General features: G+C 40.6%; 2 protein-coding genes across 4 annotated transcripts in view; one reads left to right on the top strand and one right to left on the bottom strand.

Annotated features, from left to right (window-relative positions):
• Positions 1–1,579: 1,579 nt before the first annotated feature.
• On the bottom strand, positions 1,580–3,711 carry LOC101156503 (L-serine dehydratase/L-threonine deaminase). Of its 2 annotated transcripts, XM_004072684.5 has the most exons (8): positions 3,535–3,711; positions 3,251–3,407; positions 3,135–3,174; positions 2,903–3,042; positions 2,682–2,773; positions 2,186–2,413; positions 1,993–2,117; positions 1,580–1,914 (listed from the first exon to the last, which is right to left on the bottom strand). In XM_004072684.5, exons 2-8 carry the CDS (start codon positions 3,401–3,403, stop codon positions 1,721–1,723), a joined length of 972 nt encoding a protein of 323 aa, XP_004072732.2. In that variant the 5' UTR covers positions 3,404–3,407; positions 3,535–3,711; the 3' UTR covers positions 1,580–1,720. The 2 variants fall into 2 exon arrangements, with proteins under 2 accessions (XP_004072732.2, XP_020561718.2); XM_020706059.3 differs by lacking the exons at positions 2,903–3,042; positions 3,135–3,174.
• A 4,545-nt stretch (positions 3,712–8,256) lies between these two features.
• Positions 8,257–17,995, top strand: part of LOC101156257 (tetratricopeptide repeat protein 28) — a 222,217-nt gene continuing 212,478 nt past the window's right edge. For both annotated transcript variants that reach the window (XM_011479363.4, XM_011479364.4), the window contains exons 1-2: positions 8,257–8,466; positions 11,951–12,250. In XM_011479363.4, the coding sequence (XP_011477665.1) occupies positions 8,437–8,466; positions 11,951–12,250 (330 nt within the window). In that variant the 5' untranslated portion in view covers positions 8,257–8,436. The remainder of the gene's footprint in view (positions 8,467–11,950; positions 12,251–17,995) is intronic.

Consider the following 17,995-nt stretch of genomic DNA (forward strand, 5'->3'; position numbering starts at 1 on the left):
AAAACGTGGATCCGTTTTTTTTCCTGTTCTTGGAAACCACTCTCTTGGCTCCTTGGTTGCCAAGTTCATGCATCATTATGAGCGCTCTTTGTGCGTTTTTACGCAATACCCTGCTTTGATTACGTCACCGCTGACGGTAAACCAGAGAGCCACACCCCTGATGGTAAACCAGAGAGCAGCTGATGCTGGGACAGACGGGTTCTGGCTGGTTCCATTGTGCTCTTCCATTACTTCAGTTCCTTTATGTACACTAGTCAGTGGAAAGCAATGTGCAGTGGACAGGCATAAATACCAGCTCATGAGGTAAACAAAAGAGACTTGTTTTTAATGAATGATGCCATACAAGCTTTATTGTTGATGCCCCGTTATCCCAGTTCTGTAGAGAGTGAGTCAAAGATTCAAAAACAGAACCTGAAGCATCAGTAGATGGTCTCTCTCCAGCAGGTTGACTCGTCAGTTTTGGAAGAACCAGCTTAGAACCTGCAAAAATCCTCTGTGTCTGACATCAGACTCTTTGCTCAGTTAAAACTAGGGCTGCACGATATGAGGAAAACTCGCGGTATGCAATATTTAAGATTAATATTGCGATAACTGTATAATTTGCGGTATACAAACAAATAACAAAATAAACAAAACATCATTCCCATTTCATTGCAACAGTTTAAAAATTATACTCCAAATGGCCCTCGTTGACATAGGAGACAAACATCTAACATAATAGGCCTCCATCCAATTGGTCAACAAGGTGAAAAGGGATTTATTTGATTCGTTAAATGCTTCAAGCTGCCTTAAGGTTGTATTAACACATTTAAGGTTTACGATTTATTGCGATTTTCACTGTCTTTTGCGATATGCATATTGCAGAGCTCTATATTGCGATATGGATAAATTTGCGGTATATCGTGCAGGCCTAGTTAAAACGATTCCCTCCTTCTATCAAGTAGAAACAGGATGAGTAGTGCTGGGAAACTATTTGGGCCATCTTAATACCTTAAATCCATGAACACACAAATCTAACAAGATTCTGGTCACAGTGGTGATTTGAGTAACTTAGAACACACAATGATACATGTTGATGGTTAAACACTTTCAAATTAGGATTAAAAGACACCTCTGCTCAATTATTTTGCTATGCAATAGTGCTGAATCAAAGGCTTTAAGCTATTTCTCTTCTCTGGATTATGATTGTGTCATTTTAAAATAAGAGCCCTGTTTTAGAGTTTGTTTTGAATCATTTCAAAAAGGAAATTAATTTGTTAAGCTTCTCGGGGTTTTTTTCTGGCTTTGTGCAAAGATATAGGTCTAACCTGATAAATATACAGCTGACCTAAGGTCTTTTATTCACACTGTGTAATGTGTCTTCATTATAAGCACATAGGCAGACAAAACAAAGAGGTCATAATTAAAGGAAGACAAATATAATTTATTGATATTTTTAAGTGCAGTTCAAAATATAAAAACTGGAAATCACTGATATAGAATTTTTACTAAGATGGCTGATTAAGTACAAAAACAAAATACAAAATTAGTTGATTTAACTTGACATTTCTCAGATTCAGACCAACTTAATTCACCATCACTCTTCTTTTTCCACATTATTTTTTAAATAAAACATTTTTCTAGCAGTGTTCATCGGTCTCAGTGCATATACCGAGTTGGGTTCAGAATAATCTCCGGAGCACATCAATAGAGAGAGGAAAAAAGGGTCGGAAAGATCCAGTTACATCATTCCAAGTTTTTTCTTCAGCTTCCTCAACTCTTCCATGCTGATGTTGTTGCCGCCGCACACCACAACCACCACTGGACCCAGCTCCTCCGCCAGCTTGCCCTCGCTCTGCAGCTTTCTGATGATGTGGCTGTACACGGCTGACAGGGCAGCACCGCAGGCCGGCTCCACCAGGATCTTCTCATCATCTGCAGAAAAAAGTTCACTTGCAGAGATCAGATGTGACATCTCAGCTTTTTTACTGATCTAAAGCTGTACCTACTTACCTACAAAGTGATCTACGGCTCTCACAGCCTCTTGGTCTGAAACGACCTCAGAGAAGACTGTGTGCTCGCCCACCAGTTTCATAGTCTGTGCAGACACCCTGACAAGACCCAGCGTGGTGGCAACACTGCAGAGCAGAGCAGAGGTCATCCCCACGTGAACAAGTGCAGGTTTTCTTAAGGTTGTGTTCAGTACCTTGTAATCGCAGGTAAGGTCACAAGTTTCCCAGCCTTCATGGCAGCATTGAGGGAGTGTGCTCCATATGTTTCTACGGCTACAATGGGGACATCAGCCCAGTTGACGCGACGCAGCCCCTCCACCACTCCATTCAGCAGACCTCCGCCTCCCACTGACACGACGATTGCCCCAGGCTTCTCCTCGAGGTCAACCGCCAATTCCATCACCAGAGACGAGTGGCCTTCCCTGGGCAAAAACCAATCCAAATTCACTCCATGGGGTTGTCGTGCTACATCAGGAGTTTTCCCAGGATCATTTTCACAGCAGGGAATGCATGTATTTATGTCTGACACTTTGTCACCTCCGTTTCCTCGCTGATAACTTATCTGCCATCTCACCTCTACAATAGTCTATATATAGATCCAAACTGGATAACAAAAGAAGTTACAACCGATAGTTGCTGATTAGGCTTCTCTGAGGACTTGTGCTCATTTATGTCAGCAGATGGTCTTACCAGATGAGAGGGTCATCAAAGGGGGAGATGAAGATCCAACCTGGATTGTTTGCTACAAGTTGCATTCCAAATTCAATACTTTCATTGAGAGCCTGAAAAGCAAAAGTTTTCAATTGATCAAAATGTAATGTTTGATTTTTTTCCTTGATTAGAGGGGAAGGTAATATCTTTTTCTGTTTACCGTAAATGTTACCAATTTTCTAATAAAAGGAGTTATTAACCTTTCCACTAATAATAACCGTTGCTCCTTCGTCCTTCAGCCTCTCCACAGTTGAGTCTGGCGTGACACTTGGAACTACTATGGTAGCAGGGACCCCAAGTTGGCGTGCCGAGTAAGCAGCTGCCATACCTGCATTTCCTCCTGTTGACGCCCATGTTCTGAAGTTACACATATGCACAAACCAGCACAGCCAAGCAACTGTGTTAATTGTTTTTATTTTTTCTAGATATTACCGGAACAGCAGACAAATCGCTCACATCCTCGCTCTGCCCACTTTAAGGACAGCCAAGAGAAACAGTCAGCACAGGTCCCAACCAGCATGATCTTTCAAAAACGGAGCTCCACTCACAGTTTTGCAAAAGTGACCAATGCCTCTGATCTTGAAGGATCCTGTTGGCTGAGAGGACTCCAGCTTGATATACACAGAGGTCCCAGCCAGCTTGGTCAGAGCGAGGCTCTGCCTCACTGGGGTGGCCACGTGAAGAGGCTTTTGGGTCTTCATCTCACTGATGGAACACAAACATTGAATTACAAATATTCGAACAAAGCTCCAGAGGAATTTATTTTAACTTGATGAGGTTCTTCTTGATGCTCATCCCAACATCTTTCCGTAGATACTCAATTTCAGCTTACCTGGCACAGGTGCAGCAAGAAGAATCTGGTAGATTTTGATGCTTGTGATGCCCCCTAACTGATGTGAAATCCCTTTATACCTGCTTTGTTGTGGGCTTGGCACAGGAAGCACATCTCCAGACCAATCAGCTTCAGGCTTTCTGTCAGCTGACCCCGCCCACTGAGTGTTTAGATGGGGGTCCGAAGATCATTCCCTTTTGTTTTTTTATTCCATTTCATCAGACTTTAAACTAGGGATGCTCCATCTAGTCTAAACTTGTGCTTTAACTATGTGCTGTAAACAAAAATGAGGACTACAAACACTGACTCAGCACATTTAGGAGACACTTTGAGTCAAACATGAAATCAGTTCATACATACAAGCCCAACTTCGACTATTTGTATCTGTTTGTTCATTTTCATGATCTATATCTATGTCAAAACAGTTAGCTAGATGATCTGTTTTTGCTGTCATGTCACATCATTTATTTAAAGAAATGCTTTTTATAGGTCAGTTATAGTTTTTTTCAATCAAAATTAAAGTAAATATTACTTTCTGTTGAGATGTCATATGATTCGTTAGTTAAACACAAAAAGGCTCTTTTGATTCCCCTAGAACTCTATAGATTTTTATTTTTTACAGCTTTTAAATTAATTAAAAAAAAGCCTTGTGAGCCACCTTCTCTCTAATCTGTTTGTCTTAAGCTTCTCAACCTAAATTTGCTTATTTCAAACATTCCTTTGTGGCTTCTCTGTCTTAGATGAAAAAAATCCAGTTGTCACATTTTACTGTACACAACAATAATCTGACTTTATTACAAATGTATTAAAACAAAATAAGATTCAAACATTTCTACATACCTTAAAACCTGAAGCAAAGTTTATCATTATAAATTAAAACTAATTTATAACCACCACAGTTAATTATTCATGTATAAATAAACTAAACAAAAAGAAATTGAAATTAATAATTGGATGGTTTGGGTAAAAGCATAACGTATTTAAATCCTAAATTCTTTGTCTTATTTTCCTTTTAATTTACACCACCAAGTTTTTTTTCTGTTCTAGACAAAAAGCGTCATGTTAGCAAAAATTACTTTTCCATAACTTTCTTGTTACTTTTACAGTATTTGTGCAGAATCCAACCCTCCTACTCTGATTCGCTTAAAAAAAGGTCACATCACAAAGACCTTAGTCATCACCTTTTCACAGCATGATTTTTTACATTGTTCGGTGCAAAAAGTCTAATGGAAGATTTTTTACACCATCTACTGGTGAGGATTTACACATGCAGAATATATTAACAATTCCAAAGCTGTTTGTGTTGATTTACCTTGTCTGCATGTCTGCAGTTATTATATTCAATTAAGCTGACAATCTAAAACTAAGAATTATTTGGGGAAAAGCTGATTGTGGAGCAATATGAGCCAATCCATGTAACAAACTTAAAGAAATCTGGCTCCGTAAACAAAAATTATCAAGACACATTGTGCAAAAAGCATTTGTCAATCACTGATTCTGCAATTTGTACCACTTACAAAGATGAGATGTCTGTAATGTTCATCATTGATACACTTCAACAGTGAGGGACAGAATGTAAAAAGAAATCAAGGGAATCCCATTTTATGATTTTTTTCAGTAAAATAAAAAAACTGGACGATAACAAATTTCAACTCAATTGTTTGTAAAATAACGCATGGTTGTCAGTGACAGAGGTCAAATATTTCCTGAAGGTCTTTACCAGGTTGCTCACATGGCTACTATTTTGGTCCATTCTTCCATGCAGATCTTCTCAAGAGCTCTATCGCTGGGTGACACAGATTTTCATCTCCTTCCACAGATTCAGAGTTGGATTGAGGTCTGGAGACTGGCTAGACCAGTCCAGAACCTTGAAATGGTTCTTATGTAGCCACTCCTTCGTTGTCTGGGTGGTCTGTTTGGAATATCGTCATGCTGGAAAATCCTGCCACTTTTTATCTTCAATGCTCTTGCAGATGGAAGCAGGTTTATACCCCAAAATCTCTCCATACCTTATTCATCCTTTCCTTCCTATGGATAAGTCATTCTGTCTTGAACCATAGTTAAACTTAAACTAAAATTGAATTAGAAACAAACCTTTGCATGTCTATCTTAGCTATTGTAGTTCTAGCCAAAGTCAGTCTCTTTGCTGAATAAATTAAATGCTTTGATTGTTTGTTTGTTTGTTTAATAACATTTTTTTTATGTATTAATGTAGTGGTTAGCACTCTCACCTCACAGTGCAAAGGCCCTTTCTCAAATCCCAGCTGGGTCCTATCTGTGTGGAGTTAGCATGTTCTCCTTGTGCATGTGTGTTTTTTCTTTTGGGCCATCCGGCTTCCTCCCACAGTCTAAAAACATCTCTAATAGGTAAACGGATGATTCTAAATTGTCCCCAGTGTAAATGTGTGTGGTTGTGTAGTCTTGCACAGACTGGCGACCTGTCCGGGGTGTAACCTGGCTCTGCCCAGTGGTAACTGGGACTGGCTACAGCAACCCTGTGACTCCAAAAGGGATTCTGAAAATGGATGGAAGGATGAATATTGTGGCAACTATTAAAGCGGAACAGTCATAGCAAGCAAGAGAGTAAGACCAATGGTGTGCATTTAAGCCGTAAGTTCACCTGTGTCCCCCAAAAAACAAATCGTCATGCTTGAAAGGAAAACAAAATAATAAAACAATTACCGGTAAATGCTATCCCAGCGTTTAGTTTATTAGGCCTAACTGTATTTACAGAAACTACAAAAGCCAAGACCCTTTCACTGTTCCTGTTTGGTACCTTTTCCCTTTTGGTTCTTTGCTCGCCCTCTCCCCATCTCTCCTCCACAGGTGTCCAGAATGAGGTAGGGCATCCTGACACACCTGCAACTCATCACCCCAACAGTATTTAAGACCGGTTCCTCCAGCCTTTACTTTCAGGTCCATCTGCTCACCTCAGGTGTCTGTTCTGACCCAGAACCATTCAGTCTGTTCTGACCCCGCTCCTCCTGGACTGCCTAGCCTCTGACCTACCTAGATTCCCAGCAGTTCTTCTTCCATAAATATTTTGTTTTCAATCATCACCTCTCCTTCTCTGACCATACTGTAGGGATGGGAATTGAAGCCCCATGAAGCTTCCCTTGGGGTTCATGTAATTGTGCTGGGAAAAATGAACTACCCATTCAGTGCTTTGAAACCACACAGAACAGCGGCATCTGGTGGTGGACTGCCGTATATCATATGCTTCAACTTAGCTCCTTGTGACACTTCAATGTGGAAATGATAATGAAAAAATGTAAAACAAAACAATGTTGTTAATGATTATTAAAAAGAACAACGTAAAACAACATAAAATGTGACGTTTTCTGTGAGAAGTGCTTGACAGCAAAACACACATCACATGATGAAAAAAAATGAAAAGCAAAAAAAATAAAATAAAATTGTACATTGCTGGCCTTGAACCCAGGACCTCTGGATGTGACTCTGATCTGCCAATCCGCTGAGTTATCACTACTGATGTCAATTTGTCTCGCCATTATAAATTTATTTAAGTATTTTTTATACACAACGTTAATAGTGCATTGTTTTATTAGGAGAAATCGAGTAGAATGGATCTTGAGCCACAGTATGTTTCTTACTAGGAGTCATGGTAAAGTGCAATTTTTAATAATGATTATGCTGTTTTAGGCAGAATCAAAAAAATCTGGGTTGTTTTCAGGGCAGCTTTTGCAAGGGGCCGGTAGTTCTTTAGAAATACAACTCTGGGTTGTGGGTGGGACTGTTAGGAAGGAGTAACCCCACCCCCACTTCCCATCACCCATCGGTTTACGCACTGTACTGCTAGCTTACAGCCCCTCACAACCCCAACCTAACAAATAGGGTAAGCAATATATAGGCTATCCAGCCAGTTTCGAGCCAGATGCCAACTCATACGAGGAAAATTAAGACATGCATGGACATCTACATATAGATGTGGGTGCATGGGAGTAGAGCGGAGCAGGGAGCCTGTGGACCGCCCATTGTATTTTAAAATACAATCTTTTTAAAAGAGAATTTTTTTTTTTTACAACAAATTGAATAAAGTAATACTCAGAAATGTAATTTTAAGTCTAATTTCCTTAATTCATTTTCACCAAAATCAGAAAAATGCCATAAGGTCCTGTAAAAAAAAACCTAAAACACAATTTCTGACGGAGTGAGTCTTTAATTTGTTTTTTAAAACACTGTTTTCAAAACTTTTAAAAAAGAGTGTTTATTCTACCTTTAGATTTTTTTAAAATTATTTTATGCTTCATGTTTGACTGTTTTCACTACCCAAATAAAAAGAAAAAAAAAATTTTATGCTACATATAGCAGAAACACAAAAGAATTAATATTTAACTTTCCGTAGATTAACAAACCATCTAACAGAAACAAGTCCCTTTGTTTTACTGTGAGAATCAATAAACAGTGCCCCCTTTTATTTTCCTACTTTTGCCCATGCCCTTGCAAAATCTTTTAACGGCTCTTGACCTACGTTGTTAAATCTTTTATTTTTCTCCTTCTAACCTAATTTTAAACTTATGTTTTCAATTACGAATGTTACATTTCCGTATTGAAATAATAAGCGACTGCATAACTGGGAGCTGAGCGCTTACAAATCCGCTGTGGCAACAGGGGAAAAAGGGAAGAAAAAAAAAAGAAAAGAAAGAAAAAAACCATTTGACAACATGGCGCACTTTCCTTGAGCAAAGTTTCCTTTGAAGGGCAAACAGCTGCATCATTTTTATTTCTTATTTTGGGGAAATTCCTTCCACCGTTAGCGACACTTTCGTCACGAAGTGAACTTATTTGAAGGTCGCATTAGGAAAAAAGTCTCGCGCTCTGATCGGAGTGTGATGGGATGAAAGCGATAACCCGTGGCGCAAACCAACGCAGTCAGACGGGATGGAGAAACAACCGACTCTGAAAGAAAAGGTAAAAAGTCAAGCGACTAAGAGCACTCACTTTTTATTCATACATTTTTTAATCTTTTATTTGTTTGTTTTGTACTTCTCGTCCTAAGCGACCAGCAAGGGACTATTTCTCCTCAAATATTTCTACCTTCCCTTTATCGATTTTCCAGTCATGCATTGCGAGCTGCACAGTCGATGAGTGGGCTTTCCCGGTGAAGACAATAGCCTACTAAAAGTGATTTTATGATGATTATGTCACAGGAAGATCAAAGAATCCACGGGAAAACCTCTGCTCGCTGTGAGCTCCATGAAAGACAGGCTTTGCTCTGCCAATGGAGCATGTCGCTGAAAGTTTCTACTGCACAAAAAAAAAACCAAAAGCCCAACAACAGGGCTGTTTCTGCGTGCAGTCTAAGCTAAATTTGTCTTTGGAGATCTGAGAGAATCTCTGTGTCCTTTATGGCGTTTGGTGGAGAGTCCTCTGCTTTCCTGCAGGCTCTCATTATCTCTCCACCCTTCCTGACCAGTGCAGCCCGCATGCAGAAGGCAGGCAGGCCCCCAGTTTGTTGCAGCACATTCCCTGCTAAAACAGTCAAAGCTGCATGCTTTGAACCCTGGAAGCACCAATCTGTAAGAACAGATACTTTTCTAAATGGAGGAATTGTTGCAGATTTAGTTGTACAGTCTACTAAAGTTAATCCATTTAGCTTCTTAGAAAAAGTAAAAGAAAAGTTAAGGTGGAGAGGTGTGAGAATGCGTGTTTGATATCGCATTGCAAACTTCATGTTAAATCTGCCTGATACCCAACGCACCTCGCTTTGGCTGCTTCTACTTCAAGAGCCTCTGGAAGTGATTACACAGACGCACCACCCCTGGGTTCAGCTGAAGGAGGTGTGGTGGGAAAGGAGTGTAGTCCAGGCTGGCTTAAGAAACATGCTACCCTGCATGAATTTAATCATTTCACAACACCAAAAAAAAAGATGTTTCTGCTATAACTGTTTGTGGCTATGATCCACATTCTGCAGAAAGAAGGCCTGAAGACATATCCTGAAGATCCTGCCTGCAAAGGGGAGCGGTGACCTAAACGGCACATGGTGGGAGGAATCAGACTAAGACAGTCAGGTTTTTGTTGAGGTCAGACTTTTGCTTTGCTGCTGAAATCTGCATCAAGTGTAGAAGAAGTAAATAACTGAAGACTTAAATTTATGGCAATTTATGGGAATAAGTGAGGTTATGCCTTAATGGATCGCTCATAGTTGCCAGAAATGTTTTTTGAGAAAAGACTGAATGAAAATAATAGAAAACTAGAATATTTAGGAACCTCACAATTGTCTTTTATCAAAGCAACAAAGACAGTTCATTAAAAAAAGTTCATTTAATATTAATTAAGAGGTTTTTCATGTCAGAACTTGTGGCCGGGTAAAGGATCCCTAAAATGTTGCATTCTCATTTGGTCTAGTTCACTTTCCGACTGCACTTTAGAGAGTGGAATAAACCACCTTGAAAAGGGACACAGCTGCCTCACTTATGCTATATGTTCACACCGGCCTCAGCAACGCGCGTCCTAGCAGCCACTTCCAATGAAGTCTATGTAAACATATTTGGGAATAAACTTTGACTAATCAAAGTTGCATTCAAAGTTTCAAGCAACTTTGACTTATTGGGGACTCTGATTTGGTAGTGATGTATGGTTAGTCTAATTCACCGAAGTGGCAACCATTTGAAAATTGATCGTGAAGGAGAAAGGAATTTTTGCGGTTTGTGCCCGGCGGGAATTATATGACACCAAGTCTTTCATATATTGGAATAGATCTGTGGAAGAAAAAACCTGGAGCAAGATTCGTGAGATTTGCACCTGCAGGTATGCACTAGTATCAGGTAGCAACAGTCCAGGGCTGATGGCTCATTCAAGAATGTGCGACTCTTGCCTGCTATGTACGTAGGTTAACTCTCACCTTAAGCCTTTGTCCCAACTGTCTTTACGGGTGGGTATGGTATGGACTGTTTGTGGGCGATAAAACAGGCAAACCGGTACGGGACAGGTAGGTGGCCAGCAGGAAAAGGAAAGGTCGTAGACTGCTTAGTGAACGCATAGACTGCGCAAGGGGCTTGTTAGTGCTGCTGAGTGTGCACTCCTTGCGTGCAGCCTAGGAAAATGTGAAAATGTAACAACCAGAGTGTAGTTTGTGTCGACATCCTACGGGCACTTAAGTAGCACATGCACACCTTGTGCGTGCAGCATTTTTGCGTGGTCAGTAAGGAGTGAGTGCGGGCACCTCACTAATGACTAGAGTGCGGTGTAAGGATCCCATATGACAGCATCACCTGTGCGTCATAAGTGTGTGTTATTTACATTAGCCTGTCAGACAGTACAATACACTTACTACGCGCACGACAAATGTACGTTCCATTTTCAAGACGTCCTTTAAGGTTCAAGATAAGCCTCAAGGGAACTGCAAGACACACCTGTACTTCCCTTATGATGCAGTCGCTCCTGTCTACGGCCCTCCACGGGCGCGGACAACCTGGAGCACAGTACAGGTCAAGCCCCCATTTGGCTGCATGTGCAAGGCTTAAATTTCCTAAATAGTCCAATTGCTTTCACACTGAATCAGACTGAAGTTCACTTGCAGATAAATTTAGAAACTTTGTTATAGAATGTCCAGAGTTCCTTTGTTTGGTTCAGATGAGGTTTCATACCTGCAAACAAAATGGATTTTTCTAGGAGAGTTGGAGCCACACTGAAGTAACAGTAATGCAGGGTTTTCTTTAACCATAACAGCTTGGCTGTCGATGGTTCAAAACCTGGCCTCCTAAATCCACCTCAACTTGCCTTTGGCCAGAAGACAACATTGTTCCGAATTTATGAACGATTAGGAGAAAAAAGAACGTCTTTGTTGAAGAAAGTGTGCTGTGTAAATGTGCCTTGACATGGAAAAACTACCTATCAATAAAACTAGAACTGCTATGGTCTTAACGTTTGATGGTTAGATCAAATGTGGCTCATTTAGTGGATTACCTCAGTGATCCAGCATTTTTTATGGCTTTATTAACTAAGCCTGCGATTCGCCATTTATGACATGCTGTGAAGAGGTTTTGCAGGATCTGCAGTTTCAGCTGTGTGTGGGTTAAGATGAGTAAAACCTTTACCGTAAACTCTTTCAAAACACCTTGTGTCGGCTTTTTTTCCTTCTTCTAACATTTCCTCACATTTCAGCTGCAGTTTCCAGCAGCTGTTGTGTTGCCAGGGGACAGCAGACATTATGGCTTGTCAAAGCGGCCAAAGCACAGCTCATAAATATCTCAAGCAAAGCTTCTAAGGTCTTCAGGTTTTTTTATCTTCTTTTGCACGTATTGGCTCACTATCATGACTTACCATGGGAAAGTGCTCTTATTAACTGAATCATTTTCACCTGTTGCTGCAAAGAAAACCCTTTTGAGCTTTTTTCGAGCCCAGCTTGTAGTCCAACCCTCAGCTACTCTCTGCTTTCCATCTGTTTCTGCAGCTTTCCATCTTCAGCTCTCGGACTGCCGGCAGGCCCGCGAGGTGTCTGGCTGCAGACAGCATGGCCGGCTGTGGCCTCAGCAAGGCTGGGTTCATGGAGAAGGTGCAGCAGAGCAACGAGGCGTGCCAGCGCGGGGACTTTCAGGCCGCCGTCCGCTTGTACAGCGAGGCTCTGCAGGCCGACCCGCAAAACTGCATCCTGTTCAGCAATCGGTCGGCTGCTTTTCTCAAACTTGGGGAACACCAGGCAGCTCTTGACGATGCTGAAAGAGCTTGTGAACTCAATCCCAAGTGGCCAAAAGTAAGTCTGCATCTAAAGCTAACATTCGCCGTGCTTGTGCTGCTAGGAGCTGTGTGAGATAAAAATGATTCCCTTTTATGCTAAATTGCTGCACTTACTGAGCGTCACGGCCAAGAATGATAAATCTTTGGGTAAGATCTGACTTTGGGGCTTTGATGTCTCTTTCAGTGCAACTTTGAACTTCACTAGAGCTGGGCTGGATAGACTGAAATGAGGACAAGCTACAGAAATCCGTTTATTGTTGTTTTCCATAAAGAGCTTGATCCTTTTTTGTCAAACAAATGAAAGGATAAAGTTTTTAACATGTCTTGACTGCCGGCCTGCAGGCCTCCTCAGAAGGTTTTGCACCTGTCATGGTGGGCCACCATCGAATGTTTGTGATGGGAGTCACTAAAATCAAGCTTACATTTGTCTGAAGGCAAGTTATTTCTCTGTATTTATGTACAAGAGGATTTTATGTTGTCCACAAGCTGTAGATCCTATCCGCGATTTTGTTGGTGTTAAAGACCCACTCTGATGAAATTTGTGTTTGGCGAGAAAGGTCATGTTTTTTACGGAGAAAATACACTGAGCTCCCTGCTCTGCTCCATTCCGATACGTCCATTTGTAGACAAATAGATCCACGCATGTCTTTGTTATCCTCATCTGAGTTGGCGTCTGGCTCAAAACTGTACAGCTGGATAGATCCCATATCGCTTTTGCCATTTTTGTTGCTCTGGGAATGTCAGGTTGGAGGTGAGAGGGGCTGTAGGCTAGCGGGAGAGAGTGTAAACAGAGAACTTTCAGTAACGGGAAGGGGGAACGTTTTTCTTCACCAACGGCCCCGCCCACAACTCATTTCTAATGAACTACTTCTGCTCTGCAGAAAGTGTTTTAGGAAACGATACTTTTTTGGCCAAAAGCAACGTATATGTAAGTCAAAGACCACTGTGAAAGCTTGTAACATTGGCTCAAAAGATGATGAGTGGGTCTTTTAATGCTGATTAAGTAGCAGCACAGCTATATTCATGTAGCTGAGTCTTTGTGGGGTTTTCATCCTGTTTTTACGCTCACAGAAAAAGGATAGTTTATCTTCACTTCAGCATTCCAATCACATTTTCACTCCTCCGGTTGCTAATCAATACAAACTTTTCTGGGGTCTTGTCTTTGATCTTGTGAGCACTAACCTGCAATGGATTTCGCATTAGTCCACCACAGAGATCACTAGCAGAGCGATTTCTCTCTCAGTGGTAGAAATGCATTGATTTTCTGATTTAGAACGGAGGGATACTTTTGTCTTTGGAAGGAGAGAGATTGATGATAATGTGAGTGGGACTGCTGATGATTTGTGGCTAAAAGGATGCTTCTCTATTCTTCAGAAGCAGCAACACTATAAAAGCTGTGTTGTTGCCAGATGAGGTGGAATGCTGTTTCTCTGTGTTTTATAATGTTGTGTGTCTTTGTGTCATTTGTTGTTAATGGCAGTTCCTCACAATGTCTCAGCACTACATGTCAATTGTGTGATAATTTCCATCAAATGAGATTTCACGACTTTCCGATGCGCTGACAACAAAGCAAAAGGGAAAATCCCCGCCAAAGTCATCCCCCTTTTTTTTCTTTTTTATTTATATGCTATCCAAGTATACAATGAACTCTTTGTGGTCTGCCTGGGGGATGGTTAGCCTAATCTAGGTTGAGCAGCTCTGCTTATTCCTGGATTTATGGTCTCACTGCTTTGACTCTCAAGCTCAGATCTTAGCTATCAGCCTTGGTTTCAATGTATAACTTGACCCTTTTTGTTTGACTTTGCTACTAGAATTTTAGGGATTAACACATCTACGCTACTGACATTTGGACATGGACGCTGCGTTCCAAATGCAGTTTGTTGAGCCAACACTAGGGGTCAGTCTTGTCAAGCAGTAGTGTTGAGACCAAGTGGTGTAAAAATATTCCTTTTTTCCCCCTGGATGTTGTGTATTAAACAGAAGTTCAATATTCATTATGCCCTTGTATCGTTTCAAATAATATGGCATAGATATTTAAAATGAGTTTTTGTAAATATAGCTAATGTCATATGAGTTTTATCTCATTTTCTGCTTCTATTTTGTGTAATGGATATGAGAAATATGACTTGCATCCCTTGTTTTCAGTCATCCCAAGAATCAATTAGTAATAGCGGTTCGACTTTGGCCTTGGGGAAAGAGAGACTCTGTGTTGTGGAGTCCATCTGCCACGTCTGGATTTTTGATGAAGGAACGGGGATTAAATCACAGGAGTGTGCTGGCATTCACGTCCTGAGAGAGTACCTAGTATCATCAATCATAGCTCCCTATGACTACATTTCTGCATTGGCCCATCAAGCATTGACAGGCCATGGTGTTGCTGCCCCAAGCACCATCGAGCAGCCCACCCTTCTGAAGCCAGCAGCCAGCCTGTGAAGGAATTCCCTGTCTAATCTGTCAGCATACCTGGCTTTAACCGCCAGAAAACACATTCTGAGAGCAGAAAGAAAATGTGTGGTTAAATGACCCAAGACAGCTTTAGGCCCTTTGTGCATCGTCTTCTCACTGAATATAAAAAGCTTAAATGAGAGCAAAATAGAGTGCTTCTTCATAGAAGAGGGGCGCACACCTCTGTGTCATTCCACATCTTGAGGGGCGGAAAATGTGATGAATGAAAAACTGTGTCTTCCCGCGCTTTTATTCGTTTGTGAACTGCGGGGGTAACGTTTGAGAAGCACATCTGAACGGATGGTCTTTGATTGAAAACATCGCAGGAGCGAGTTCATTGAAAGACTTTGGTGAGCCTCAGGTACCCTTTAGGCCCCCGTGAGTGACTGAGATGACGGCAACCAACTGAACCCGGTCTATTCTGCCGCTCAATCTGGTTCCTCCTTCACAGTGGTGCCATTCAAGTGACACGTTAAAGAAGCGGCCCTCCCCGCCATCACTTTCACTCCCCTGCTTCGGCGCTGACAGGAGAGTTTCTAAGGGAACTGCGGAAAAGCTGGCACGGCAGTGTCAGGGGAAACAAAGCTATCATTTGCATGGCTTCTTATTATGGGTTATGATGGTACTTATCAAGGGTAAGTCTGTCAAATGCGTGTTACTGAAGATATAGAAGACACGTGCTGACGATGGTTAAGCACCACTTTGCCTCTGTTGTCATATGAGACTTAAACACGTTCCTTTCATTGTATGTCATTTTCCCCTTTTTTTTTTTTTATTCAACCTACAGAATATCCATTTGCATCCCAGTGGTATGGCTCTGGGTTTAACTGAGAAAATGAGTGTTTGCATTGGAAAAGGTCACTGTGTCTGGAGTGCTGAAAAGGGACTTGAAGCACAGCAGTTCCATATCCAGAGATCGTGCTGGGATTGAATGCTGACACTGTTGATGCACCAGCAACTCTACATGTAACCAGAGGTTTCACAATTTGAAGCTTGACTGGCAATATGAGCAGAAGACTTCCAGAAATATAGATTTTTCCATTATGCTATGCTTATAGCAGCTAAGCCACACAGGCTTGGCCAGCACAGCCTGTTTTCACAACACAAGGATTTCAATTTAATAGTTATAGCCAAATCGAAAGATGGAAATTCAAACTATCTGTAATTCTTTAAAATAATGTTACAAGCTTAAGAAAGTGTAGGACTGTAAAAGGATTACTTAGACATAGAAAACTGTGTGTGAGAGAATGGCAGATTAACTGTCATTCTAGTTTGTTTCACATTGATTTGTTATGGCGAAATGACACAAAAGTTAACCATATCAACCAATTAAACAATCAATAACAAATGATAGGTTAATTACAGCTTATTACTGACAATGGGTCTATATGATGTCTAAAAATACAACATCAGATACAGTTCAATTAGACTTTGTTCTTGTGATCTAGTAAGAACCTACTTTAAATGCTGGTTTTAGTCAAATTTGGCTCTGTGCATTATGGCCTCATTAGGTTTCTCTCTAAAATTTTCAAGTACATATTTTTATTTTTACTAGAACAAAGAGATACTACATGATATTTGAAAAAAAGGAATTCACTTGTGACTCTGTTAGGTATTGCAGCAAATATCACATGCCCCAAAGCAATAAATATTGATGATCACATAATATTCTGACAGTTTGTTTGATAAAAAGGAGTTTATTAGAGTAAACACGCCAAAATTTCTATAAACTACAATATTTAATGAACTATTTTAGGGCTGCACAATATGAGGAAAACTCGCGATATGCGATATTGGTGATTAAAATTGCGATAACGATATAATTTGCGGTATATAAACAAATATCAAACCAACCAAAAACATCATTTCCATTTCAATGCAACAGTATAAAAATTATACTCCAAATGACCCTTGTCGACATAGGAGGCAAACATCAAACATAAAAGGGCTCATCTAATTGATCAACAACGTAAACGGGTCCTTCTGATTGGTTAAATGCATAAAGGGATTTATTTCATTTATTCAATATTTCAAGCTGCCATGAGATTGTTTTAGGACTTTTAACCCTTGTGCTATCTTAGATGACCCCCCCCCCCCTGACTTTGACGTGTTCTCCCTACCATGACAAAGGTGGATAAAGGTGGAAAGATTTCATGTAATCCATGGACACCAGTGAAGATCACAAATCATTGAAGAAAAAAGGTTCAGCGCACTGTCTAGTGGGTCTAGATGACCCCACTCCCAATGTTAAAGTGCCTAGGATAGCACAAGGGTCAAGGTAACCATTTATTGCGATTTTCGCCGTCTTTTGCGGTATGCATATTGGTATATTGTGCAGGCCTAAACTATTTTAATTTTTGTCTTATAATTCTTGTATTAGTTCACGATGAAGCAGGGCAAAAGGTATTTAGCATTGACTTATTTTGCAAGCTGTGCCATTTAAAAAGATGAGAAAGGTATTTTTTTTATAGGTTCTCTTCAACTTATAGGTTCATTCATCCTTTCCTCAGCACAGATCAGTCGGCCTGTCTCTTTTGCAGACAAGCAACCCCAAAGAATGACATTTCCACCCCATGCTTTACAATGGGTATGGTGTTCTTTGGATGCAACTCAGCATTCGTCTTTTCTTCTAAACACTCCCTTTTGGTCTAATTTGACCACAGGACCATTCTCCAATCCTCCTCTGGATCATCCAGATAGTCTCTCTGGAGAACTTAAGACGGGTCTAAACACGAGCTGGCTTAAGCAGGGGGACCTTTAGAATTCTGCAGGATTTGAATCCATGATGACGTCATGTGTTACTAATAGTAACCATTTTTACTGTGGTCCCAGCTTTTATTCAGGTCATTGTTCATTTCTTCTCTGTAGTTCTGTTTCTCACTGTTCTTAAGATCATTTGTACCCCACCAGGTAAGATCTTGCATGGAGCTCCAGGTGGAGGGAGACTATCAATGATCTTTCATTTTCTAATAATTTCTCCAATAGTTGATCTCTTCTCACCAAGCTGTAAACTTAGATTGGTTCATCCCAGTCTTGCTCAAGTCTACAATCTTGCCCCTGGTGTCCTTTGACAGGTCTTTGGTCATGGTGGGAGTCTGTTTAAGGGTGTTAACAGGTGTCTTTTATACAGATGACCAGTTCAAACAGGTGACCTTAATACAGACAAGTGGAGGATAGAAGAGCTTCTTAAAGAAGAAACTGGTCTTTGAGGGATATAAACTCTTGCTTGTTTGTAGGAACTTAATACTTATACTTTCTGCACCATTACACAAATATATTTTTTTTTAAATCATACAAGGTGATTTCTTGGATTCTT

Source organism: Oryzias latipes, chromosome 9, assembly GCF_053564925.1.
Source record: "Oryzias latipes strain Hd-rR chromosome 9, Olatipes_Hd-rR_3.1".
NCBI classification, from domain to species: domain Eukaryota; kingdom Metazoa; phylum Chordata; class Actinopteri; order Beloniformes; family Adrianichthyidae; genus Oryzias; species Oryzias latipes.

Coding starts and splice junctions, on each gene's coding strand:
- LOC101156503 (XM_004072684.5), bottom strand. CDS start 3,403: ATGAAGACCCAAAAGCCTCTTCACGTGGCCACCCCAGTGAGGCAGAGC. Junction 2,774..2,902: donor CGGTTATTATTAGTGGAAAG/GTTAATAACTCC, acceptor TTTGCTTTTCAG/GCTCTCAATGAAAGTATTGA. Junction 1,915..1,992: donor AGCCGTAGATCACTTTGTAG/GTAAGTAGGTAC, acceptor TTTTTTCTGCAG/ATGATGAGAAGATCCTGGTG.